This window comes from Oreochromis aureus, linkage group 13 (assembly GCF_013358895.1).
Source record: "Oreochromis aureus strain Israel breed Guangdong linkage group 13, ZZ_aureus, whole genome shotgun sequence".
NCBI lineage: Eukaryota > Metazoa > Chordata > Actinopteri > Cichliformes > Cichlidae > Oreochromis > Oreochromis aureus.
Window position 1 is genome coordinate 23146277 of NC_052954.1, and position 27938 is coordinate 23174214.

The window sequence follows — 27938 nt, forward strand, 5'->3', positions numbered from 1 at the left end:
ACTAATATATTTTCATATTCAGTGTGTGGCAAGCCCAAATTTAATTATCCACCTTTAGAGGCATTTTGCTGTGGTCTGTCAGATGAAGGACATCAAAGACAAGCCGACGAAGGAGAGGCTGCATCACAGGTGGCTGGAGTTTACTGAGGACCGAGGGTTGCAGAATTAGTCACATAAACAGATTAATTCCACATCAGCCAACACAACAACCCTTCCCCTACACACACACATTCACACACTCACGCACAACGATATTTTGACTGATTAGTACATCTCAGAAGGATGACATAACTCAGAAAATGCCATTGGCAAAATGTTAATAAATCCAATAATTAACATCACACTCTTGTTCATTTAATATGCCAATTATCTGTATTTGGAAAATGAGAATTCCCAGTGATTCATTATATATAATGAGTGGGAATAAGCTGTATCTGGATTGGTTAATATTTTGCTGTTGCTATTTTGTCAAACAGCAGCCTGACACTGATGTCAGCGGATATAGGAAGGAAATGTTGCAATAATTCAGAAATTAAGAGCCAAACATAGTGAAACCAGCTGTCAAACCATTTATTTCTGATATGTAGGTGAATCTAGTTTGAATGCTGTTGCAAATAAACCTCAATGACCCAAAAACTGAAAAATGCAATATTGAATTATGTTACTCAAGTGAGGAACAACACTTCCTCTAAATATATATCTCTCATTCAGAGAACCCCACCCATTTAATGCCATATTATATAGACTGCCACTTTCTTTGACCTTGTCCTCTGTTTTTCATTCATACCAGCTGGAGACCCTACCTGCACAAAGCCAACAGACACTCTTCTGTGGTGTCTCTCTGAGCCTTGGTCAAGCTAAGAGCCCTCGAGAGGCGGTAGACTGCCTGAATGAGAGAATCAACCAGCAAGATGTGGTCCTCTAAATCATGGAAAAGAACTGAATATTTGGTGAGAAGGGGAAGAACAGCAGTACACAAGTATCTATTGAGGGCCAGAGCCATATCAGTGGATCCTAGGTCAGCCTGCAAAGGGAAAAAAAGAGGTTTAACTTACAAAGAGTCCAGTTAATTGATGGGTGTGAAGTTTCCCCAGATTACATAAGGAGTAGTGGATGTTATAGAGTTTAATGGAAAACAAAAATGAATATTTCTCAGCTTACAGTGTCAAGAGAGACAGCTGCCTGAAGGTCAGGCAGAAAGCCAACTTCTAGAAGGTGGAGAAGAAAACTCTGACTCTCAACGCCATAAACCCGATCCAGGAACAGCACCATGGCTGCCTTGTGGTCTGGGCAGAACACTGTAGATAGGTCAGGCTCAACCAATGTACCATCTGGAAAAGCAAGACAAGATTAGATCTGATGACCAAGGTCATATTAACATATTATGTACTTTACATCTACTGTGAAAACTATGTGGTCCCATCTCTCTGTGTGAAAGAATGGTTTGGGACTGTCTAATATCTGATAAGGCGCTTAGCCTCAGTTGCCTCCGTCCACCTCTTCTATTTTTCCACAGCGATTATGGAGTGAGGCATCAATGTCTAATGAGTTAGAAAAAAGCCACAGCTGCCAAAGTCTGGCCAATGTGGCCTATTCAACCTTTAGAGACTGAAGGGATTTGAAAGGAGATGCTGATGACTCCCTGAAGATCCTGAATAGGGATGAGAGACCTCAGAATGGCCCTGATACGGATTGCCTCTCCTTTGCCTCCTTGAATTAACTGGACAAAAAATAAAATAGTCATTCAAGGCATAATAACAACAACTTTCATAATACAAATTAATAAAATAACTGGTCATAAGTGTTACAAATGTCAGTGTCATAACATATGATGACCTGTTTTTTAACCTCATACTGACTCCTCCTGTGAGTTACTTTGACTTTCAGTCAAAATTAACATGTATTTAATATAAAAAAATAATTACTGCTGTTATTCACTGTCAATATATAAAAATACAGTTAAACTGACATTATTGCATTTAAATATCTTCATGTACTTTATCTAAAGAACATCAATGTGCTTTTGATGCACAAAAAGTCCCCTTCTTTTAATTCACCTGTGCACTTTAGCGCTATAGCATCAAAGAGGGAAGAAAACCATCCTTTCAAATGATAAATGTTTTCAGACACTTTCAGTCAGGTAGACATGCTCAAAACCCAATGGCTCGGGGATCTGATGCAATGTACACCATTTCATTTATTCACCCTGTTGAGGGTTTTCCAGATCAAGACTGCGCACTCAATCATCAATATGAATAGTAGGACCTGACCAGTAAATCTGCCTTTAATGGCTTATTGCAGTATACTGAATGTTGGCCAATAAGGGACAACAATCTCTATTAGAGTAAGTGCAAACTAGGTCTGAGATTATCATTAAAACATTAAAAAACCTGTAACCAAGTGTGGGTTACATAATAAATATTAGGCACAATGCAATGCAGCATCTAAAATGCATACTTTTGTCTGAGGCTTATTCTTTTAAGACAAGTTTGCAGACTCTCATCATTAGGCTTTATTGGTTGAGACATGAGTAGATATTGATGTGGAAGAGCTGATGATAGCTAAGGGAACACTTACATGCATCTCCGGAGCACAGCGACCGAGCAAGTCAATAAGAGCTGAGTAGAAGGTCATGATGGCGTGCCCCATGTGAATGACATCATCATCGCTGTCTTGGACAACATCTCTATTACAGGACACAATCATAACAATCAAAAGCCTGCAATGACCTGATATTATCTATCACGGATTATCAACGTATATTACTGGTGGCCTCTACAGATAGCAGCCAATGTGTACAGATCGTTTTGTTGCTTATCACGGTTACTTCCACTGATACTGGATTTAAAATATTTCTAAGTCCAGTTTATTTATTTTTATTAAATCATGTGACTGCATATATCTGATACTGACAGCGCTCTGTTGGACTGATAAGTAGTACAAGGACCATCCATAGAAGGGTCTTCAGAGATCTTGATGGCTTCTTCCATGGCTGCTAAGAGACCATTTCCCCCATCACCTCGCAGCGCGGGGCCAAAACACTCAGGTCGACGAATCAACAGCCTCAACACCACATAAGCATTCTCCTCGACACTCTCACCTGTGACCAATCAACACACAGTTTTGATTTTTATTCTTCAATATCTGCCATAACAATAAATATATTAACAAAGACTCTCACAAAGAAAACTGATCAATTTAAACAGCAAGAGGATAAAAATGTTATATATCTTCTGTAGAGTGATATAAAACAATATACTGCACAACTCAAGTGCTGCACAGAGACGAGGTGAAGCTGTAAATACTGAGGAGCACGTGGAACAGAAAGCCGTTGCCATTTGGCTGAACTGTCAACAGCCTCAAGGGCAATTTGAACAGATGACTTTTGGGCACCGCTTCAGAGTAAGGAAAATCAATAGCAGAGTGAATTACCTCTAGTGCAAATACTGCAGCTTAATTAGGAGCGTGACATGATGCCGCCTCTTGTTCCTTTTTAAATTTGCATTTTGCTCCTATCAACACTGTGTTTTAAGTTTCAGAAGCAATAAATGACCTGCATGCTCTGCAAATGAAATGTATATATTAAGAATTAAATGTATAGTATATTCTTTTAGTATTAATTAAAGCTTGCACTTTTTTAATTAAATTGGCAAGCTAAAAATTATCCTGTGTCAGATCAAATACCATAATCAAGCCAACCAAATTTATGTAATTTACCATTGCAGAAGACAGCAAAACGTAGAAAATCCAGATAACGCTCGCCCTCCACAGGGTTCCACCCTATATCGCAATAACCTTTTGCCACTAGCATTGGACAGCTCTGGAGACCACAGCCAGCAAGGCACTGAACCACCTGGAAAAAAGACAAGATTTATCAGCAAAAAGTACTTATTTGCTCAAGCTGAATCTCTTTCTTAACGTCATAGCTTTCTTAGAAACTAAACTTTAATATTATAAATATATATATTATATTTAAGCTCCACTGTCTATATATACTGCTGCATTTCCCCTGCACCTTGAATCATATTTATTAATTATACATTATTATTGACATGAAGGAAGCCAGTATACTGTCTACAGAATGACTAATGGACTGTAAGATTTCTGGTCAATACAGAGTTACCTTCTCCAGGTCTGATTCCCTCAGTGCTAAGGCCAATTCATTATTATCCATAACCGAAGCTGCAGCCACATCCAGAGGAGTGGATCCACGCATGGACGGCGAAGCTTTGCAAAAAACAAAAAAACATAAAACAACTGAAACATGGGCTCAAATTCTCCATAATGCCAGGCTATTAGTAGAAGGGCAAAACATAATAATGTATATCGGTGTAGCTTACTTCTATATATTTTCAGTACGCTACCATCAAAAACGTTTCAAGTTTGGTCTTTACAAAAGACCAGTGAGATTATACAGCAGAGAAAACTGACATTTACCTAGCCCGACACTGCTGTTTTCCAATAAGTAGCTGAGGTGGTCAAACAAGGCTCCCTGATTGTGTCGGCTGATACGGCAAAAATAGCACAGGAATCGACAGCAGCTGGCAACCATCTTAGGAAAGGTAATCTCCTAGCAATAGTAAATTAAAACAAGCACACAGAGAAAGCAAATTGTAAAGGGGCAGACGCTGAGTGATTAGACTGAAATCATATAAATTAGCCACAAGAGAAATTAATCTGAACTCCAACCTTTAAAATAAAAATAAACCTCTAAACTTTGATTTAATGTATTTGCTCCACATTATTTCTATACATTTGAGCTATTTTCTCACCTTTATTTGCCCTTCTCCAAGAACATTGACCATCACCTCCATCACAGTCTCATGCATCGACAATGCCCTCATTAGGTTTGGATGTTGGTAGAAAACTTTATTATTCATGATATCTCTGTAGATGTTACCAAAAATGTAAGAAAACTTGTGGCACCACATAGTATTGGAAACTTGGACACTAATCAATTATACAAGAGCAACTAATCATTCTTACCCTAGTCGTCTGATCATCAACCTCTCTTCCTCTTTCCCCATGCGAACACTGAGGAGGGAGCGGATTTGGCCCAAGGAGGACAAGAGTGCCATGGTGTCCTCCAGTGACGACTGCTTGATGGTATAAGCTTTGAATAAGGGTCTTTCCATTAGGGACCTGAGGCCCTGATACTGGCGGTGCAGCAATGAGAAGATAGCACTGACTAGTTCAGGGTCCTCAATCTCACTCTCTTGAGCCCAGCGCACCATTGTTTCAGAAATCATCTTTTTGAGGGACTCTGAAAGAGTAACACCAGGTGAGAAGCAGAGATAAAAGGACAGGCTCGAAATCCTGTTATCTGTGTTTAAATGACAAATTGATTAATTGATGTGTGTGATATAGCAAAACATTGGAAATTTCATTTATTAGGTAATAACGATTTTGTTATTATGTCACTTACAGTAAATATTGCATTGCCAGTGTTGGGTACTGTGATGTTTTTACTTTGTCATGTTTTGTCATGTTTTTACTTGAGTTCTAAAGATTCATCAGTTATATGCATACGGGACAGACACGCTTGCATTGCAATCAGGTGACTTCAGTTTACGTGCAGGAGAGAAAAGCGGTGGCGCAGTCTACAACTTATTAGAAGTGGAAAAATTAACACTTCTTTCATTTGTTGTGCACTAAAGGACAAAAACCCGTGGGTAAAGTGCAAACTGTGTCTCGGTTATAAACACCTGCTGATAACACAATTCTTTGCAAGCATCTGCAAAGATAACACAAAGCTAGAGCAGAACCCAGACTCATGTTTAGGCAGAGTGTAAACCAGCCTCAGCCAAACATCCAGAGCTTGATCTAAACAAAAGCAGTGATGAACGGTCAGGGTTGTAGCACTGTAGGCTTTATGTCTACCTGGGAATGTTTGTAACCAATTTAAAACCTGCTAAAACCAGACTGCTCCCAGGGTTCAAGTTTCCACATCGTGGGGTCTCTTCCTGTCTCCCTGACTTAATTCCTTTGAGCCTGTTTACCTCCTGCTACCAATGGCTATTCTGTTACTGGGCACCATTATGAATAAAGCATCTCAATCTGTAAAATTTTGTGGTAGTGGTTATGGTTAATGGCCTTGCTGGTGCAGCTTATGTTAAATTACAAGCCAAATGATCAAACTTATGAACCTTGCTTTTCTTTGATGTTTGACTTTTGCCCTATTTGATGTAAACTTTGTTTTTGAAACTTAATGTAGTCTAACATCAATCAATGACTCAATCAACAGCTTCTAATTGTTTTTCGTGACTTTCTTCACGTTAGTTTTTTTCTCTACTGTGTTTAAACTGGGTGTGCTATAGACCTAGAATGTGCCTTTCTTGATGGCAAGCTACCCTTTCTATTTAATTCAACTAGACCTGACGACATTGTGTTAGAAGTAAGAAATCTTTTTTTCCTTCTTTTTGTGTTGCCACATCCTACCATGGAAGCAAACACCACCGGAGTTGTCAAAGTCATCTTTGAATTCAAAATTAAGAAAAAAAACTGAAAGACTAACTTTTGTGTTGTGTAATAATTTATGCATTAATACAAAAAAAAAAATAGAAAATGAGTTTTCTTGAAATTAACTTGTCTTGTCATGGCTGTCATTTATATGAAGCTCTAGTGCCATTTGCATTTGTTTTATCATTTAGGAAATATGCTTTAAAATCAGTTTACAGTTTAACAAATTTAACAAATAAAACTTGATAGATATTTCCAGATTGCTGTGGTCATAGTTATGAAGAAGTCTTATGAAGAGGCTGGTTTTCAACTTTGCTATCAGCTATGTATTCATACTTAAACATCATAAACACTTGAGGTTTATATAGTTAATTATGTGACAATCCCACAAACACACCACATTACAGAGTAAAACAGATGTAATTTAAGTTGTGTATCAAATTACTTTCTTTGCAACTGTTACTTATAACTTAAGTTATATGCAACACATTAATTTTATGCGTAATGACACCAACACTAGGCATGGCCTAATATAACATCTCCTTCCCCAACATCTATGTTTGCATGGTTTGTTAGTAACCAAAAACATGCTGCGTGATCACAGGTGCAGCTAAATAAAAGGACTTATAAAGGTGATAAAATGCAACAGGAGAGCAAAATGTGTAAAGTAAGAAAAAACAACTTGTATTTACTAGGGCTGTGTGAAGAACACCCGTCTATATTCATTGATGACATATTACGGCCAATGAGTCTCGCCACAAGATTGAGAAGTCGTTCTTTTAGAGACATCTCTGCATCCTCTTCATCCTCTGAGGTGCTGGCCAAATCAATGCCTGTAGAATGACAACAGCATAAAAAGGGATTTCCTCAGTGCTTTCCAAGAGCTTTTTTATAATTCCCTAGCTCAATAAAAATTCAATCAGTCAAAGATAAGCTGTGCTCCAACCACAGTGTGTCTTGAGGAGGTGATGGAAGTCTTGAAGAAGCTCCTGGATTTCCACTGGACACGGAGAGTTCTCCTGCTGCGTATCTTCTCTGAAGCTCAGCAGCATATTGATCTGTAGCCAGGTGAAAGATTACAATATGTATAGTCAATGAGCAAGTCTGTGTTACATGTTTTCTTCAGAGTTACAGCTACATTACATAAACCACTGCAAAACAAATGTTACAACTTTATCCTTTTAGTTAGTATTCATATCATGCAACCTGCTCCTGTGGAGGTAACCGGAACTCCTTTGTCTTGCGAGCAGTGAGGGCAGCAGACATGTTGAGCGCCTGCATGACCTGGTTGTAGCGAAACCGCTGGTTCTCCTGCAGCTGGCCAACAAAGCTGTCGGAGAAAGCAATCACAGCTTCTACCCTGTGGCAAACCTGGCAGTCACACAGGTAGGATAGCAGGTGGCAGAGCTAGAAAAAGAAGAAGTAAAGCAGTCCTTCACGGTTGATATTAAACTTACTTAAAGGATTCAAACAACACAGCACATGAAGCTAATCTCCAGTGACCCACAGAGAAGAAAGAGAAAAAATTTTTTTGCAGATTGGTTCACCTCAAGTTTGACAGCTTCTGGAAGCTTCATTTGAAGAAGTCCTCGTTTAACAGTGTTACTTTCTTCAGTGATCACTCCTTTCTGCTCTTCTTCATCATCACTAGTTTCTTCTTCCAACTTCTCTATGGGTGTTCCAGGCCTTGCAAATGCACCTTGCTCCATGAGTCTAAGAATCTTCCCTAAGTCTTCATCCCTACACACCCCCATAACCAAGAGGCTGTAGAAAAGTCTTAATAAAGGAACGAGCAAAAGTTCGATATTGCCTCCTGCAGGATCCCTTACATCCTGACCCACAGCCCAAACTGCAGCAGTCAGCATCTCCACGGTAAGATTCTTCAATACGTCCAGAGGGATTTCTGGGCTGTCTTTGCAGGCTATTTCCAGTGCACTAGCTCCTTCCATGCAATCACTTCTGATAAAGCAAGGAGTTGAAAAATGTATCTGAGGTTTAAGGGATGTGCTACAACTAGCACTTGGTATTCCCTCTGGAGGTTGTCTATCCCCACCATTAATAGGACTGGGATAAAGGGTGATTTCTCTGGTTTGGTCAGTCATAGGAACTATGTATTCATGGTTCATCATCAAACAGGCTGTGGTGTAGCTGCTGAGGAAAACCTTGAGAATAAAAACAATGAAATGTATTCAGATATTCTCCAAAGACCAGGACGTACTTATTCTTTTGTCAGTTAATGTTATCTAACCTCCAACAAGCAGTCACCTGAAAAAGCAGCTGATAAAATGCAGACCGAAGCAGGCCAGGGAGGTAGGGATCCTGAATAGCATAAAGAATCTGCGACTGGTCCACATGACTGCAGAGGGCGTGGCAAACTCTGGTGTTGCCAAGGGCACATAAAGAGCAGTAGAGCAGGAGGGTATTGTGGTGAAAGGTCAAGAGGTCATCAAGCTCCGACAGTTCCAAAATGTCAACACACCTACATGAACAGCATCAAAAAGCAAATGCATCTTCACTGTTACTAACCCTGAATCTAATTAAAGCTTTTGGAACAACAACATTTGGAACAACATTTCTTTATTTTCTTGAAAATATTTCTTTGTACTTAAATCTGTAAAAGATCAAATCCTGTCTTCTTAACCTGTTTTCATCAGGAATGTGAAGGATCATGGCTTGTAAGGGCTCACGGCATTGAATTCTCCAGCCATGACGTTCATCTGGTCGATCAACCAACACTTTCAGTGCTCTGTCTGGTACTCTAGTCCATGAAGCAGGCCTCAGCCGCTGGACCTGAACCCTAGGAGGACACTGAGGAGTGACGTTCCTTGACTGGCTCCGAAGCAAACCTGAGGACAGTGGCATCACGTTCTGGATTTGAGAAGAAGACAAATACAGGAAATTATGTCATACATGGCACTTTTAGGATGGTATGAAACACAAACTGAAATTCAGGCTAATATCTTGCATTATAATTTATTACTCTTCAAATTTGTCCACAAAATAAGCAAAACCTGCTTTAAAAAAATAAAAACTACCTTAGCCAGGTTTAATAATGAAAGTTGAATTACCTTGATGCGTCCCAGTTCAAACTGAAACATGTTTTTGGTTGTGGGTTTGACAAAAACAGCAGGAAAGAGCTTTGTACTTGCCTCCACCTGATTTGCAGGGAAACAGTTTATGCTCAGTTTAATAATGCAATCCAACAACTTGCCTGCTACTGACATAATAATATTAGCAGTCCCAAGTTCAGTCTCAAGTGTTACATACATAGTAGGGCTGTGCGATATGACCAAAATCTCATATCCGGATAACGATATATATCACGAAAATTTTACATTTTCTGTAAATTCTGTGAATCTCGATATGCCTAAAGTTTTTTTTTTAGCTGGTCGTGTACCTGGAGTCAAGTGTTTTGACCAATGCATGAAACTACACATTTTTAGACATTTTCTTTGTGAGTATTTACATTCTCATCCGTAGACATTCTGCATACTCTTTCACGTCATTCAGTTTATTTTGAAAAATCTCAACAGGATCTTCAGCTTTATTGTGAAAGGTTTATGTGGAAAATAAACAAGCAGACGGCGGAGCCACGCGATGGTTTTACCGTCGTTGTTGCTAACGACAACACATAAAAACAGTCGCTTGTCTGTCTGTAGTGTGGTTATTTTAATCATAAGAGAAAGAGAGAACTTTAAGAAATTACAGTGACCATCAAAACGATGAAAAAATATTGCCGTAAACAGCTTATTTTGCGAAATCACAAAACAAACTATAGCGTAATATGAAATGATAGACGTTTTGATATCGTCATCCGATATATATCGTTATATCGAACAGCCCTAATACATAGCTCAGTATGAGACATAATGTATAAAACCTACATTTATTAAAGTAAAAAATGCATTTAAAAAACACAGTTTGTTGTGTGACCTACTTGGTAGAAAGTGGCCATCTCCACTCCACTGGAGGTAAATGTAAGCAGACCAGTGGTTGTGTCAATCAAACAGCCAATTTCCAATCCTGTGCTTCTCCGACTCTGAGACAGGCCTGTTGCCTCTCCAGCACAAACCATATAGCAGTTAGACCGCTTTACGCTGTCCAGACAGAGGGGGTATATGTCCGTTTAATGGAAATTTACAGCACACTGGAATATAACACCTCTGCAGCATAGTAAATATACTAATTACAGCAGATGAAGGATAATTATGAAAAAAAAAACAACTCTATTCAATCAAAATTCAAAATTCTTGAAACAGTCACCTAAAATACTAAATAAAACAGTTTTGTTGCACACCAACCTTTCCTGGACTTTGCCACTGTCATCTCCAAGGGTGACAGTCACAGTGTGGACATTGTCAGTGTTAAATGTCATGTCATGCTGATGAAAGTCAGAGGTCACCCAGCCTACCCACACATTGAATGGCTCCTGGCCTGGAAGAACCCGCACTGAGTAGTAATACTGAAACGGAAAGGTTAGTTGGTGTCACTGTTTGGTATTTGCATCTTGCATTCAATGGTTTTATTGCGCCAGGTAATTACATGTGCTGGCAAAGAAGTGAAGCACACTGCATTACAATTAGTTTTGTATTGTGTATTCTCACATGATGACGAGAAGATAAAGCCTTACTCTGGAGCTCTGGATAAGATGATCATAGTTATCCTTGTCAACTACAACGTCTTCGAGGAGCCGTGCAGATGAGTTACTGCTGACTAAGCCTGGTTTGGTCTTCTTCAGCATAAACCTTACAGACAAAGAAACGCACACAGTTATTGTGTTATTTTGCATTCAATTTTAAAGGAGATAGACCTTCATTCCATACTTTCTTCATTTTCATTTCTCTACCACCTACCGCTGTTTCAGTCTCGATGTTTTGTCGTGACTATGATCTTTATGGTTGAGCTCATCTCTTGAACCAGCATAGCTGTGGGCTGACTTCATCAGCACCTCAAAGTCAGAGTCCACCTCCTCCTGCTCTTTCCTTTCTAAAAGGACAACAGGCATTAATTACATCAGGGCCCCTGGGAGCTTAAGCAGACTCATCAAGGTCATAATGGCAGAATATCAATAGCATAGACAGTGGATAATCTGGATAGCTGCAGCTATGCAAGTCACCCACACTAATTGTTTCTCCAGATAATAACAGATCTTGCATCAGGTGTAGAGACATTTGCTTGTTGAAATTATGTCAAACTAAACAAAGCTTTAATGTGGTCCGATGTAACTTTTTCTCCATTTTTTTTTTTTCAAACTTGAACATACTGTATATAACATCAATAAACCTGAGCTTGGGGAGAGAGCGCTGGAGGCCACAGGAAGCACCCCCCCTGGTGGGCTACCGAGGACTGCAGCACAGTCGACAGACATGCTGAGGCGATAATAGCCCATCTCACTTTCTCCACCATGGTGCGGTTGCATACACTGGGAGACCCTCAGGCTGGATAAGGAATCTACTGAGCCACTGACTCTTGTAACCTTGAAAAAGATTTGAACATTTGTGTTAACTGATCACCGCTATTAGCAACCCTAGGTCATCAAGGTCTTTAGATGGGTGAAGGAAACCTTGTATCTATGGTAAGTTTACCTGCAAATAGTGATCATCAGGTAGTATGGAGGTAAACTGAGGCTGTTTCCAACTCATCCACAGAGCTGGGTCTCTGGCCATGTTGACGGCAAAGGGTCTATACCCCTCCTGCAGGCCACACACAGTAAAGTACTGCAAGGAGCCTACTTGGCGTCCCAGGTTCAGCCTCCCCACCTGGTTCACCCCAACACTAACCACAGGTAATAGGCCTGGAAGACACAGGAAGTGGCAATATAGTTTTCCGATATTAGACTTTTAAATAAAGATATGGTAAAGCTATATTAGAAACATTTAAATGCAGCAGAAAGTATAAAGCCGAAAACTTTTACAGACCATCTCTAATATCAAAGTCCTTGGCAGCCAGCTCCGATCCTCTGTCATTAAACAGCAGCTGTCCATTGAGCGTAACCATCATGGTGCATTCATCCATGTCCACCAAGCAACCCACCACATCACCTCTCAGCCACGGACGTCCCAGGGGCTCGCCGCCCTGATGGTACCACTGAGCCTGAAAGCAACATTGAGTTAGAAGGAAAGAGACAAGTGCAAAAAGCCTCATACATGGAAAGGCAAAAAAAAAAGAACCCAGAAGAGCCAATACGACAAGTCATAAAGTATATTTTGTATGAGGTTACTGCTATCTATTTGAAGAGTTATCTAAAAACTCTACCATGTTTTAATAATCCATATACCACATGTTAGTATCAAAATATGATACTTATGGAAAACAAATCACTAAAAACTGGAACTGTTTGATCTTAATTAATCATATCAAAACAGCTTTGGAGTAACTGAGACCTTCTGTGTTGGTCAACCAACAATATGAGGTCAGGAGTCACTACAAGGATATGCAACTAATGTGACACAATATGCTGACATTAAAAAGTCCAATAAAAGTAACTAATGTTTCAGTTTCTCTTAATAGATACTTGTCTGTGCCTACATCTCCTTCTGTCTGCTCTCTAAAGCGTCGCCTAGTCTCAGTTATAGTTATATAGCAAGAAAAAATGTTAAAGTTAATTAGTTAAGTAAATTTAAAAAAAGATGAAAATAAATAAATATGCATTACAGGTTTAACAAAGCCATTATAATATGGGCCGATTCCCATTCAGCTACTGTTATGGTCAGTAGCCAAAGTGAGAAATGTCAAATTTAATTATATCTCACCTCAAATCCATCAAAGACATATGCTTGGTCATCTGTGCCAAGCTCTTTATCTGGGGTACAGCCTGGTCGGGCCCAGCCCACTCTCACATTCCCTGCTGTCAGTATTTCATATTCAAAATACCACTTCCCCCGGGTCACAGCATATGATTTATCTGGTCTGAACACTCTGCATTTCTCAGCAGAGAAGAAACATGGCTTTGATAATGTAGCTGTAAAGCCAAGAAACAGGAAAAATATTGTTATTTGCCATAAACCTGTTTCCAAAAAAGTTGGAATGCTGGATACAATGTAAGAAACAGCAGAAAATCCCCACTAATCATCAAAACCCTACATCTACACATATATCTAAATGAATAAACATGTAATAAAAATATATTTGTCATGTTTAACATTCATTAGGTTATTTTCTACATAAATGTGTGCTAAAGATTATTTGCAAATCTTAGCAATCTGGGTTTATTTACATTTTATACAACGCCCCAAGTTTCGTTTTTGGGAAAAGGGTTGTAGAACAAAAACCCTCTGGGAAAACAATGGTGACAAATACTGCAGTATGGTTAATATACAAATAAACCTTTGTTTACTACTTTGTTAATATATCGCAGTTGAACTTACACTGATTACCTTACATATGATGTGCACTAAGCTACAGTTTTGTAACAGATCTTTGAAACATACTGCGTTCCTGGTTTAGGGGCTCCAGGCTGTAGCCGTATGCCAGCAGGGTACAGACAGCCTCTCTGACACTCTCTCTTCCCACTCTCCGAGTTCTTTCATCAAGAAGGCTGTAGGGCAGAAGGTAAGGGCTCTGCTTTGCTTTTATATCCTAAAAGTACAGACGCAAGGAGCAAGAAGGGCAACTATGTTTGACGCTATAAACTTATCTCATGGTATAACCTTTTGCTACTATGCGAATATCTGTATAAACTATATTATAACTATTTGAACACTCTGGAAAAAGTAGTTTTGTGTAAAGCTGAAACAAACTGAAGTAATACAGCACAGAAAATAAACCTGTTGCACTCCATAAGTCCATCCCTGTTTGATTCGCTCTCTGGCCCATACGTTGTGTTCATGCTCCGCCAGCAAGTTAACTGCTTCCTCGTGGTCTGAGCTCAGAGACACCTGGCTCAGGTCTACTGGAGCAGGCCTGTACGCAGTCATCTGCTCATACCTAAGACAGAAAACAAAGCAAAAAAGACAGATGTGACAGGATCACAATTACAGTTCCTGAATGTTAAACAGTATTTTTGTACCATTCCTGAAAAACACTTTTAACTGCCTTGAGTAAATAAAATGCTCACTTTTTCCCTCCTAGCCTACCTACACCCTGCCTGAACCGCACGAAACAAACAAAGCAGAACATCAATAAACGTTAAAGAAATATAAATAATAAATAAATAAACAAAATTGCATATAAAAAGTGGGGGGAGAAAAATTCTCAGAGAATTTAAAGGAGCCAACATATGACTAAAGGCTGCAAAGGAAAAATACACACTTCAAACATCTTGAGTTAGCGTTTGAAAAGAGTGTGTTCAGAAGGCGGTGGTTTATGATGTTCATTGTGCTGTTTTATCGCAGTTAAACTATTTTTTGACATAAGCTGTAAGTGTTAAAAAGAATTTATTTGCGAGGGCGGCTCAAAGAAGAGTGTTGAAATTGAAGTGAGATGTTCTCCTAGTGAAAGCATACGAGATCAAATGAATATGAACTGCAGTTGTGTATTCTCTCCTTATTGTAGCCTCATAAAATGAGTTACCATTACCACCATAAGATGTTCCTTATCTTTTTCTGCTACTTTAATTCAGAGATGATGCAACTCACAGCTGAACGAGACTAAATTAAATCTAACATGATATTACATATGGCTTGGATAGGCTCTAGCAAACCCATGACCCTAAACTGGATAAGCAGATAAGAAAAAGGATGTATGCATAAATCTTGCACAGTGGATTTTCACTTACTTGACAGGAAGTCTCATGTATTTCATGTGTTTCTCAGCATGATCATCCATCAATCCGATGTGGAAACCAAGTGCCAGCAGGGTCCTCCAATGAAGAACAAAACTTTGAAAATTCACTACTGCAGCAGACACTACTTACTAATTACTAAATATTAGATTTGAAAAGCACACGGTCTGTCACAATCTTGTTTTAATAAAAAATGTTCAATAAATAAATAAAAAATAAATGAAAATAATAATCAAGCACACTGGGTTTTATTATTAGTATTATTATTATTATCCATCCATCCATTCGCTTCCGATTTATCCTTTTCAGGGTCGCGGGGGGCGCTGGAGCCTATCCCAGCTGTCATAGGGCGAGACACCCTGGACAGGTCGCCAGTCTGTCGCAGGGCTAACACACAGAGACAGACAACCATTCGCGCTCACATTCACTCCCACATTCACACCTATGAGCAATTTGGATTAATCAATTAACCTATCCCCACAAAATGCATGTCTTTGGATGGTGCGAGGAAGCCGGAGTACCCGGAGGGAACCCACGCAAACATGGGGAGAACATGCAAACTCCACCCAGAAAGACCCCGGCCTGAATGAAACAGAACAGAGCTCACCTGAGTGTGTCCTGTGCCATCTGAAGGTTCTGGTTTCTCTCATGCTCTGGCAACTTGGAGAACTCCACCAGACAAGGATCGTGTTTCTTACCTTCATCCCTCACCTGTTTGAGAGAGACGTTATTTTGCAAGGCAAGCAAAAACCATGTGGATTTCTTAAAAACAAACTGTAATGATGATTCATTAGAGTGTCACTGAGCCTCATTTCCTTACGTTTTGCTTCCAAGGAGTCTTTCTTTGGAAACAAATTTGCTAACAGCATTACAGTCTTTGTACCTGACCATCTTAACAGAAATGTTATTTTTTTGCTTGCTTGTTTAAGCCACTTTAAACTGACCGATGATTCATTCAACCATAACAAAGCACTTAACTCAAAAGATAAGCCAGTGTTGTGTCAACACATAACAGAAAACTGAGCAATTTTAAATTGTATGTTTAGACACTTTGTTACTAGCAGCCGGTCACAAAAACACATCATTTGCTCAGATTTCTTTAGCTGACAAATGCCAAAGATAACACAGGCTGACAGGCATAAAATAGTATTTTCTGCACCAACAAGATGATTCCTAAAGAGCTATTAGTTGAAAATTTGGCATATCTAGGCATGATGTGCAATGTGTCCATATATTGAGGAAACTGGACAAGTGGAGGGTCAAGACAGATTGGCAAGCTTAAAAAAAAAATCTACAGAGGATGTCATGTCCTTCAGGTGATCCATCTGCTGTTTGCTGAAGCCTCATCAGAAATGCTCTCAGCAGCTGTCAAGAAGCTATTGTTAAGGAAGGAAAATGTGGAGAAAAGGCCAAGGTATGCCAAATTGCACAAGAAGTGGACTGAAAATCACTGACAGCAGGTTTTATGGAGTAATGAATCCAAATTTGAGCTATTTGGTTCAAATAATCATCAGTATATATGGAGAAGGTACAACAGTAAGTGTGAAACTGTTACATTTTGGGGCTGTATTTCAGCTAGTGGTGTTAGGGATCTTGTGAAAACTGATGGAATTATGAACGCAGAAGAGTGCCATCAGGTTTTGATCCACCATACAATACCATCTTTCAGCATGACAGTGATGCCAAACACACTCCCAGTGCAGTCATGGACTGGCCTCCCCAGAGCCTGGGCATCCGGCAACAATAATCATACCAGAGAAAGAAACAAAAGGCAGCCAATATCCAAAGTAGAGCTTTGAATGTCCTTCAAGAAGCCTGGATAACTATTCCTAAAGACTACTTAAAGTAATTACAAGAAAGCTTGCCAAAGAGAGTTTAGGCTGCGTTGAAGAATAAAGGTGGTCACACCAAATACTGATTTTCAAGCTTTTTAAAACTTCATATACTCTGTTTGCCTTACATACTTCACTCCATGGATATCTGCATGTTTCAATAAATCAGTGCATTTATTTTTCCTTTTCCTCTTAAAATATATGAAGAAATGAGGGGTGGCTTTTATACAATACTGCATATCAGTTATGCAATGTTATAAAATTATACATTTTGTGACTTTTCTTACTGGTCCATGTGTCCATCCGAGATCAATCTTGTCCATTACCCAGAGCTCATGGATATTCTCAGCCATTTTTTCTCGAATGTCCTCAAGTTGTGGAGGCAATACCACCTGTAGGGTAAAAGTACTGCATAAGTACCTAAACTACTCTGACAAGGTATCATTTCTCTGAGCAAAGTATTCTCTACAAATTGGTTATAAAGACTTTAAATATATAAACAGTTCATCTTTGTAAAACAAGATTTACCTTACTGATGTCTATTGGTGTTGGAGTGAAGGTAACTGGAGTGACAGGCACTAAGGGGCCAATAAGCTCTTGTTTCCCTTCACCATGACCCAAAATGTATTCCTGACACAGCTGTACCTTCAGTTTGACTTTTGGGAGAAGAGCTTCGGAGCACGAAGCATAACCTGGAGGTGGCAGGAAGCGAAACTCTCCATGCCTTCCCCCAAACAGAAAACGAACTCTTGTTTTGTTTTCCAAGAAAAGAGACAAGGAAAATTTATTGTTTTGTGGATTTCTTGAAAAAAATTTTTTTTTAAAAAAAAGCAATAATAGTGTTGATACTAACTTTACTCCGGCAGAGAAGCTGACCACAGGATAAAGAAGTCCATTAGCATTGAAGTTCTCAAACATGCCCTGCACAGGTAGACCATTGACCCGGAATGAGATGCAGGGAATGCTGAGGTCAAGGCAGCAGCTAATGACATCATCATCTTTTAGTAGGTGAGGAAACGGGGAGCTGACTTTCCGGCTCACACAGCCTAAGATTCAGGAGACGCACTCATTAGTCTTCATATTTACATTTTTAATGTTTCTGTACAACTTAAAATGGGAATTCAAGTGCTTTGTGCTTTATTAAATGGAAGCACTACAACTAAAATCAAATCAAATGAATGTTTTATAGCATTCATAAATGTAAAACATATTGTAAAGATTAAGGCACTTTAGGAACACGCCTCACAGCAGAGCCTTTCCTGATAATTAGAAACATCAATGATAATCTACTGCTGTCCACACTAAATAAGAATAAAGTGCAACGAGCCAGAAAATGTTGACACGTTTCATGTTTTACATGAGATGTCTGTGTTGCACAAGCAAATCTTTATCAAAATACAAAGGTTTGTTTTTTGTTTTTATTTTTTTGATGAAGTGCAATCATCACTACTGCAAATTGAGATTATAATTGCCTCCACTGCTCTCTCTCTCTCTTTTCTGTCCATGTTAAACATGAAACAAAAAAGTAATACGTTAATTGTTCTCTGTGGATAATTAAGTGATGCTCAGCAATTGCAGTCACAGCTTTTATTGCAATAACTACAGACATTTCAATTATTCTGAACAAGGAAATTAAAAATTATCTATTATAATGCATTTGTGCTTTAACTGCCATGGTTATCCTCCCATGTGTAGCTTTTGTGGCACTAAAGTAATGTGCTAAGATTTTCAAACTGACTTGTTATCATGTTTGTAACAGCTACAGACTCTGATATTTGTCTTTGGAGTATGTGGAGTTTACTCGTCCTGTAAACTCTTGTGATCAGTGTTATACAATAATGTTAAACAGACCAAGCTGTTTATCAGCTCTTTGAGCTCATCCTCACCTGACCAGAGGTGAAGTCCATCAAAGCCATACGAGCAGAGGTCATCTCCCACTCCATTCCCCCCCCAGCCCTCGCCGCCTGTCGGCCTGGGCTGGTAGCCTTTCATGCAAGCCCAGCCGACACGCAGGTGTGTGGGCTCAGATGTGAGAAAGGGGTTGACGTGATCCACAACCAGCTCGTAGTACCACCTGCGATACTGGGATGAATCTTCTCCCATAGCTAGGAAGATGTTTGGCCTCATGCTGTTGTCATATAATATGCAGAGAAATGTGGCGAAAAAGGCAAAAAGGACAGAGAAATTTCAGTCAACTCATATTTTAAGATTTTAGTGTATTTGGTGTGATCATAAATGAATTTTGAAATAATTTACAATGCATATTAGTATTCAGCTCACAAATAAAAGTGAAATTCATTCTGCGTCGATATGACAACTTAATTAGATACACGGAGCACCCATACAACTAATTTTTAAGCTGTGACACTCTTAATTAGCCAAGCTCAGTGTTTGAAACATTCAGGTAGTGGGCTTTTACTTTTAAGTGGCGCTGATAGTCTATAATTACAAGTTAACTTGGAGAGAGTCAAACTTTGTGACTGTCAAGTTTGTGTCTACACTCTAAGCCAGTAGGAAAACAGACTTCAGCATAACATTGCTGTGTGCTCTCAACCAGAAATTGTTTATGACATAAAACACTATGTAAAATGTAACTAAAAATAGGATGCAACGATATTCATTTGTAATAAACCCAGATTTTATTCACTATAGCGCATGGAAAACAAATGTTTAAACTGAGACATTTGACTATTTCATGAAATATATTAGCTCATTCTGAATTTGATGGCAGCAAAAGGTTGGGACGGGACAACAAAAGGCTGGAAAGTAAACAAGACTAAAAAGAAACAGCTGAAGAAATATTTTGCAACTAATTAGGTTAGTTGGAAACAGGTAAGTAAAACGAGTGGGCATAAAAAGAGCATCAGAGCATCAGTTTCTCAGTAGTAAAGATGAGCAGGTGTTCACCAATCTGCCAAAACTTGTATCTACAAATTCTGGAACAATTTCAGAATAATGTTCTTCAAAATAAAATTGTGAAGATTTAGAATATCCCATCATCTACGGTACATAACATTATCAAAAGACTCTCTAAGCACAAAGGACAAAGCGAAAACTCAATATTGGATGGCTGTGCTCTTCAGATGTACTGCATCATAACAGGCATAATTGTGACGTGGATATTTCAGCAAGACAACGCTAAGCCACATGCTACATATGCTGCAGCAACACGGCACCATCACAGGAGAGATTTGGTCCTTGTTGAAACAAAAATAAGTCTATCCAGGACTGCTGACCAGCTGGAATTGTATATGAAGCAAGCACGGGACAACATTCCTCATCCAAAATATCCAGCATCTGGTCTCCTCAGGCCCCCCTCAGATGTTTATTGACTATTGTTAAAAGAAGAGAAGGATCCTTTTTTGATAAGTTGATGTGTTGCCATCAAATTCAAAATGAACTTTTCTAAAACTGGTAAACTTTTCCAGTTTAAACATCTGAAATGTTTTCTGTGTTTTACTGTAAATAAAACCTAGAAAACATGCTCTATTGATCTGAGATTTCAAATCACTGCATTATGTTTTCACTAGGCTGCTGAGGTCCCGAACAAATAGACTCAAGGACAGCTTTTACAACAGGGCAATAGCCCTGATCAATGCAAATAGCTGACCTGACTGGCTACCTACCTGGATTTTTTTTTTTTTTTTTTGGGGTAACAACGGTAAAAACAGTAACAATAATAATATTTATATTTATAACAAGGTGCAATAATAATTAATGTGCAATAATAACAGTGTGCAATACAAATACACTTATTCTTCTTTTTATTACTAAGTTATTATACTGTTGTTTGTGTTGTTTGTGTTGATGTGTCGATCGCGTTGTTGTTATATGTAGTGCCGACGTAGGACAGTTTTCCAATTTCATTGTACTATTGTACTATGTATGACTGTGCAATGACAATAAAGAGTTATCTCTTATCTTATCTTATTAACAATTTACACAATGTCCTAAGTTTTTAAAAAAATTAGGTTTGCAGTTCCAACAACTCCAAAGTTCAGCTGATTGAACTTTGGAATTTAGATTCACGTCAAATCAGTAAATCCAGCAAATGAACTTTAATTATGAATGGGACTCTCAAGCACCCAGCCATTAAAAAAGCAGTGCACTGAAGTCAGTAAGCCACTTTTATTGTGTAAATAAAAACTTCATCAGCATTTGAAATACCAGCTAGTATACATGTTTTTAGTTTTACTCATAAAAGGCTGGATTGAGTCTAGATAAAATGCATGGAAAGAATAGATTAAAGGCAAAAATGTAAAAAGAAGAGAGCATCTGGAAGAACTGTCACACTGTGGTAGGTGAGGGAGAGAAGATGAAAGAAAATTGATGAGATAAAGGAAATCAGAATGAAAGCAGATGTACTAATGAAGCATTTATTGGAACAAGAAGTAAAAGTGATAGAATGAGAAATTGCTTTAGGAGGAAAGGAGAGCTGGGGCATGGACTGAGCAGGTGTGAAGAATATGAAACAAAATAAGCTATAAAGCCTGAGGAATAAAATGGGCTGCTGATGGAAAGAAAAGCATGATAAAAGAAGGCAGCTGCTTACAGAGAAAGGGCAGATTGGGCAGAAAAAAACTTGCTCAAAGGAAAAGGGAAATGGAAACTGCCTACAAGATCAGATTGGCACAGCAGGTCAAAATATTGAGAGACAGAAGAAGAGCACGGACTATGATGAAACTGGCTAAAAAATGCCTCCGTTGAGTCATACCACCTCGGGCTTAAGGTAATCTTTCCAAACTCTCACGAGACGAGGGTGAGACAAAGACATCTAAGCTCTGACATCAACATTATTGTTCCGATCTATTCAGATGTAAAAAAAAAAAATGATGTAGCAATCGAAGAGATGACACTGGAGGGAAAAAGAAAGTATTTAATTAAATCCAAAAGAGGAAAAAAAAAAAAAAACAAATGTCACGCTGTAGAAAAATCTGAAATATTTCTGGTATCAAGGATGTGACATCTTTACAGATGAAAAACAAGAATATCAAGGCCCGTGGGAGTCAGAGCGCCACAGTTGACAAATAACACTCAGCTAAACAAATGCATGTGCGAGCATGAGAAGAGCCAGGGAAAGAAACCCCTATTCAGTTATTTCCCAAACATAAATACAGCATTGTGCAAAGGTTCTAGGCCACCATCCCATTATTTCATATTTATTTCACATTAAGAAAATGGAAAATAGGTGCACTGATTTATTAAAACATCTGCAAACATACATGGAAATAAAGTATGCAAGGCAAAAAGTCTGTATATTTCTAATGAGCTTGAATGTCAGCATTCTTCAGTGTAGCCTGAACTTTTTAATGCAACTTTCTTATAATTTATTTAGGTAGTCTTCAGGAACAGCACTCCAGGCTTCTTGAAGGACATTCAAAGCCCTTCTTTGGATGCTGGATGCTTTTTGTTCTGTTCTCTGTTGAGGTGATCCCTCACTGCTTCAATAATGTTAAAGTCTGGGTTCTGGGGAGCCCAATCTATGACTGAAAGTGTTTCACAGTGGGTTTTTCTATCCAGGTGCTTTTGCAGGGTTAGGTTAAACAACTGGACTGAAAATGAATGAAAAAGCAGCCAGTTTCCAAAGAAAAACTTTGAAAGACCTCCGGAAACCCCGGGGAGAAATTGCTGTCTCCTTGGAGGCAAAATATAAAGAAATGAGGGGTGGCTTGAGACTTTTGCACAGAACTGTAAAAGCTACCTACTTAATATATTGTTCTTTGTGCTACTTTGCATCTGATTTTTATGTGTAGTGAAAAACAATAATCCAAAATCAGAGTTCTGTCTGAATGTAAAGAAATTCAGAAAATTTCAAAGCGGTCCTGTTTGGAAAACAGATTATAAAATTACCTGGTGACCTGATTAACGAGACGTGTTTGGAGTAGCAAATCTCTGTCTGGCAGCAGACTGTCACAGATGAGGTTCTGATTGGACCGCACCGCCACACCATGGCACACACACAGAGAACAAAGCACCTCCAGCACCTGGAACACAACCTGTCAGCTCTTCATGTGGCAATAGCTCAATAAGCAAATGGAAATGATCCGACATCAGGAAACAGATTGGAAACTGTTATTATAGCTGTTAAAAGTGAAACACTGTGTCTATGTTATTGGACTGGTGAGAAATGTGGAATTTGCTTAAGCCTCAAAAGGACAAATTCTGAGAGAAAACTAGGATAATAACAAAGGACTTTTTGTATTTATTTTAATTAATTCAGACATGCCACTGTAGCCAAAAAGCTTAATAATGAAATTACTGGCCATTCGGCATCACTTATTATCCATGCACTTAACTTCAATCTTATTTTTATATTAAATACACATAAAGGCCTTCTAAACACTACCCTGTGGTTGCATCCATGCTTGTCCAGAAATGAGATGACAGACTGAATGTGTTGGTCCTTGATGGCATTGAGAGCTTCAGGGCTTTCCACAAGGACGCAGTGAAGAACCTCCAAGACTCCTGTAAATATAACTGCCCGTTATTGTGTGGATGATAACCTGCATTTACCTCTATACTTCTATATTATTAGGTATAAATCCCAGACAACACACGATAACCAATGTCAAATATAATATAAATATATAATGTAAAATTTCAATCCACAATTGCTGATGAAGAAAACCTAAAGCAAATCCAACCAACCAGAAGAGGCCTCCTGCCGTTCTAGCCTGCTAATCAGCCAGTCCAGCGAACCTGAGAAATTAGCACAATTTGCACGGTTTCCCCGGAGCAGAGCAGCTTAAGAGGAAAAAAACAACAACAAAAATATTAACAGACAGTAAGATAACAAGAGGAACCCTAACAGATAGGGAGATATTTGTGGTATCTTCAAAAAATAAGTATGGTGCCATCTATACTACTCTCACCCAACAGCTCATAGAAATGGTTGACGATGGTCTCCCACTCCTCTCCTGTGTCACTCTGAACAGCCTCGGCAAAATGAGAAGCACTACTATACTGGTGTAGACGGTCAATACAATCTAAGACCAAATCTATCACACCCTGAGAAGAAAGGGAGGCACAGTTAGGGAAGAGTGAGGCATAGCACACGTAGGACTCATTCACACTTATCGATTTACCTCTTTTTGAAACATGTTCTGTCGATTCTTTAGCGCCACCATGCTGTTCTGTTTAGCTTCATGACCTAGCCCCTCCAGTGGAGGCTGGAAATAGATTATCAGATCCTGCAGACTGCGTGTCACTGTCTCCACTGGCAGGCTGACAGAGGGGATATTTACCTCTTGGTTAAAACCATCAAGTTTCCTAAAGGAAAAAAAAGTTTGTTTTTAGACTCTACCTACAAGTCTTCCAAATTGTCTTGTATTATAATTACTGCTACTATCACCAGCCAAACTTGTGTTATCCTCGATCGATGGAGTAAAGACAGAGGATGTTATACTGGCCTATGAATTGTTGTTTTTTTTTTTACAAATAAAAGACTCAAAATTTGGCAGCCAGAATATGAGACAGGCAGACAGACAGTATCTGAGCCCTAAGTATTCTCATCCTCCAGATTTCTTGTAATTATGACATGGCAATTAAAAATTATAAGATAAGGTAAAAAACAGAGCAAAGCATTAGTTCCAGCAGCCCACAAAGTCAAGCTCAGCTGCAATCATTGCAGATCAGCTGATCCCAGTGTCAGCCCACATCAGCTGATACCCATCTACACAGCTAACTTGTTGTGTCATAGAGGGCATGCTATTTAAGCTTCTTGAATCTGCCCAGCTCCTTCCTTGACACTGTATCTGAGTTGACTGCTTTGTTTAGTTCTGGGGGGTCTTGCTGCTGCTCTTTCCACCTCCAGCTTTTCATGTGCGCATACACGAGCGCGGGGAGGTCCTATCAGAGCCACGGTGCCAAGACGATAACATCCCTGGTCTTCTGATTGTATGTATATATCATAAACATATCTACAAAGCTAATGCTGTAAACCCACGCTCAGTCGGACATGTAGTGTGACATTTAGCATTAAGCCAACACTGCAGCGGTAAAAAACTTATTCACAAATGACTGAAGGTCTTAATCCAGCATCCTGTACCTTACAAAGCGAGTGAAGAGGAGAACAGCACTCCGGATTAGTCTGGCAGTATGAGATTCTTCCCTCTGAGAACGAGACAGTGTCAGCCCGTCGTCCATATGCCCTTCACTGTGCAAAATTGCCTGAAAACACATCATTTGCAATTATATCCAACAGATTCTTTTGCCAAATTCTTTAGTCCAACACTGTTGGTTAACTGCCAGTGATTGTCTTATTATAGTAATACTGAGTATACAAGTTCACCTTTCGCTGAGCTCCACCCATATGGGACTTGGCATCAGCAGCTTGGTATGTTAGCCAGAGCCCAGAGGCTACATGTTGAAGAAAACAAATGGAATCTCCATATTTGATCTCCGGGATTCCCATCCCATCAACATCTGTCTTTGTGTTGGTGTCAAGCTTCTCCTAAACACAAAAAATGCATTAAATATTCTTATTTTTCTAACTTTTCTCTTTTAATAAACACAAAAAACTCAAATAAATGACATTACAGTCTATATTCTGTAAAGACTTAGAACACCACTGATAATGTCCAGTGTATTTCTCATATCACCCCTCACCTTTGATGATCGAAAGCAGAAGGAGGTTGTATTGATGTCAGCTTTGTCCCGATCAACCAGCTGCAGACCTTTCTCCTCTGTAAGACCCAGGTATCTTCCAGTAGTAACGTGGCACAGTCTAAATGGCTGGCCCCAGCATGTATGCCTACCACTCCAGCTGGAAAACATCAAGAGAGGAAACCAAGCACTCCACAACATTTAGTTATTCCTCATAACTGTCAAAATCCCCATTAGCATGCAGGGGACACGGGGAATTCAGTTCTGGGCCAATGACATCAAGTATGACCCTAGCACAAAACAGAAATTCTGTGGCTGGTGGTGACCTGGTGCAATAGGTACAACATTACCTCTCTCTATACTGGTATTTTACAGTAACAACATTGGAGCTATAGAGCTTGAATAGAATAGCGCTTAAAAGCAACATATTTATTGATACTGAAAGTGAGCGGACTCCACATCCCCTGTACACTTACACAACTCGCAGAATCTCCAGCCTCCAGAGAGACCGGGCATGACCGGAGACTGATCCAATCTCATAATGCATTATCCTAGATTAAGAAAACAGACATAGTCAGAGGAGTAAAGGACGTTTCCGCGAGCTGACTTGGGAGGGAGAGTCTTTTCGACTAACCTTTGAAGCTCCTCTCCATGCTCTGTAGAGGGAACAGTCAGACACGCATCACTGTGGCTGTGGAGTAGCCGAAGTGTTTCGCCCCCCTTCAGGTATCCTAGAGTCAGCAAGAAAAAAAAACATTTATTGCTTTGAAGTGGTGAGTAAAACATGCAACATTTCACCGAACTGGCACAAAAGGTAATCTATATAACTGTAGTAAAAGCTCTAGCGACTGCTAACCTTAAGTTTCAATATTTGCAGCTTCTTTTTAACTGATCTTAAACAGAATTTTATAAAGAAACAGAGACATCACATGTTATTTAAACCCCTTCACACTAACATGTGGTCAAAGAGGTGAAGTGGTGAGTAAAACAGGCCTTGGGCTGCAAAACAATATATAACCATTAGGGAGACAGCAGGAACATTAGCACAGAGCAAAAAACACACACACAGAGATACACGCACACACCACATAAGTGACCCTACATCCAGGGAAGACATCAGTGGTGATAGAGTCATTTCCATGCTATAGATAAAACTCCCTCCAGACATGTGAAGAATTCTCTCCAGGAAAGAGGAATCTTATAATCCAAGACTTGCCACAAAAGAGAAGACTTCAAAAGGGCAAAAACAGAGGGTTCACCACAAGGTGCAAAACAAGTCTCGAGATCAGAAAGGGAAAAAAAGATTAAAAAGATTTCCCACAAACACCCAAAAACATTTAGAGCAATGCTTGACCACCATTATTTGGATAAGTGATCAGCCTGTAGTCTGACGAGGGGAAAAGGGACTGAAAAAGCTGGAGAAGCTCATGATTAGAAACATACAATATCCTCTTTAAAATTCTGTGAAGCCAGTCTGATGCAAAAAAAGGCACCAAGACCAACTAACAAACAAAAAGTGTCTAAAATATGGACTGTTTTTTTTCCTTTTTTTAATTAGCAAAAAACCTGAAAACAACAACAACAACAACACAAAAATCCAATTCTTCTGTCATCCCCATGGTTTCAGACTTGAGAAAGTATTAAAACTACACACTTGATTTATTATGGTTTTAATTTGTTGAATTACATCTGCTCTCTGAAATTCTTAGCCTGTGTATGAAAAAAGGGTTGAGGCAATTCTTTTGTTAAAATTAAAGCTGAAAGTCTGTTTATATTAATTTTATGTTATTTTAGTGTAACTGCTTTAAATTGAATACTTGTGGAAAACCTCTGGAATTCATCTAAATTGTATCAGCATTGAGCTAATTTTATATTTTGCACACAATTAATAATTGTTCAAAAGCCCATATCATCTTCATGAAACAGCATTTGGTCCCCTCAATTTATTAAAACACAGCTTTGATGTATTATTTATTACCAACATATTAACATTATCTGCAGTGCAGAAACTGAAGGAGCTGTATTTCTTGGAAGCAAAAGAATCAGGTGGATTATCTAAATTGAGAAAGGAGCTACTTTGCAACATGTTTAGAAAGCAAAAGGAAACAAAACTTGCCTTGAGCAACGGCGCGTCCAGAGCAGATGGGAGCAACACTCCAGAGGGTCTGCTGGAAGGCTGCATTAACAATCAGACTGTCACTCAAGCTTTTGTTGTCAGATGCAGTGCCAAAGGAAAGGTGCTGGGAAAAAACAAAATGGCATTAAATATATTCTCATCAACAATAAATACAACTTGTCTTTATTTTATATCTAAAGCCATT

General features: G+C 39.0%; 1 protein-coding gene across 1 annotated transcript in view; it reads right to left on the reverse strand.

The window, feature by feature from the left end:
- The window catches only part of ryr2b (ryanodine receptor 2b (cardiac)), a 77935-nt gene that overhangs the window by 44323 nt on the left and 5674 nt on the right, over positions 1–27938 (reverse strand). Inside the window, exons 7-51 of the mRNA XM_039621613.1 lie at positions 27734–27857; positions 26252–26348; positions 26094–26168; positions 25621–25777; positions 25304–25465; positions 25061–25182; positions 24099–24282; positions 23886–24021; positions 23662–23757; positions 23360–23478; positions 22864–22997; positions 18900–19141; positions 17867–18059; positions 17542–17761; positions 17301–17405; positions 15789–15892; positions 15176–15259; positions 14226–14385; positions 13890–14037; positions 13212–13420; positions 12378–12552; positions 12045–12253; positions 11743–11935; positions 11313–11445; positions 11090–11204; positions 10761–10921; positions 10397–10556; positions 9528–9614; positions 9101–9327; positions 8725–8938; positions 8007–8621; positions 7666–7866; positions 7406–7517; positions 7152–7292; positions 4987–5263; positions 4773–4887; positions 4438–4570; positions 4124–4227; positions 3718–3853; positions 2914–3100; positions 2578–2686; positions 1600–1720; positions 1162–1331; positions 804–1024; positions 53–143 (exon numbers count right to left, since the gene is read on the reverse strand). Coding sequence (XP_039477547.1) covers positions 53–143; positions 804–1024; positions 1162–1331; positions 1600–1720; positions 2578–2686; positions 2914–3100; positions 3718–3853; positions 4124–4227; positions 4438–4570; positions 4773–4887; positions 4987–5263; positions 7152–7292; positions 7406–7517; positions 7666–7866; positions 8007–8621; positions 8725–8938; positions 9101–9327; positions 9528–9614; positions 10397–10556; positions 10761–10921; positions 11090–11204; positions 11313–11445; positions 11743–11935; positions 12045–12253; positions 12378–12552; positions 13212–13420; positions 13890–14037; positions 14226–14385; positions 15176–15259; positions 15789–15892; positions 17301–17405; positions 17542–17761; positions 17867–18059; positions 18900–19141; positions 22864–22997; positions 23360–23478; positions 23662–23757; positions 23886–24021; positions 24099–24282; positions 25061–25182; positions 25304–25465; positions 25621–25777; positions 26094–26168; positions 26252–26348; positions 27734–27857 — 7278 coding nt within the window. The remainder of the gene's footprint in view (positions 1–52; positions 144–803; positions 1025–1161; positions 1332–1599; positions 1721–2577; positions 2687–2913; positions 3101–3717; positions 3854–4123; positions 4228–4437; positions 4571–4772; positions 4888–4986; positions 5264–7151; positions 7293–7405; positions 7518–7665; positions 7867–8006; positions 8622–8724; positions 8939–9100; positions 9328–9527; positions 9615–10396; positions 10557–10760; positions 10922–11089; positions 11205–11312; positions 11446–11742; positions 11936–12044; positions 12254–12377; positions 12553–13211; positions 13421–13889; positions 14038–14225; positions 14386–15175; positions 15260–15788; positions 15893–17300; positions 17406–17541; positions 17762–17866; positions 18060–18899; positions 19142–22863; positions 22998–23359; positions 23479–23661; positions 23758–23885; positions 24022–24098; positions 24283–25060; positions 25183–25303; positions 25466–25620; positions 25778–26093; positions 26169–26251; positions 26349–27733; positions 27858–27938) is intronic.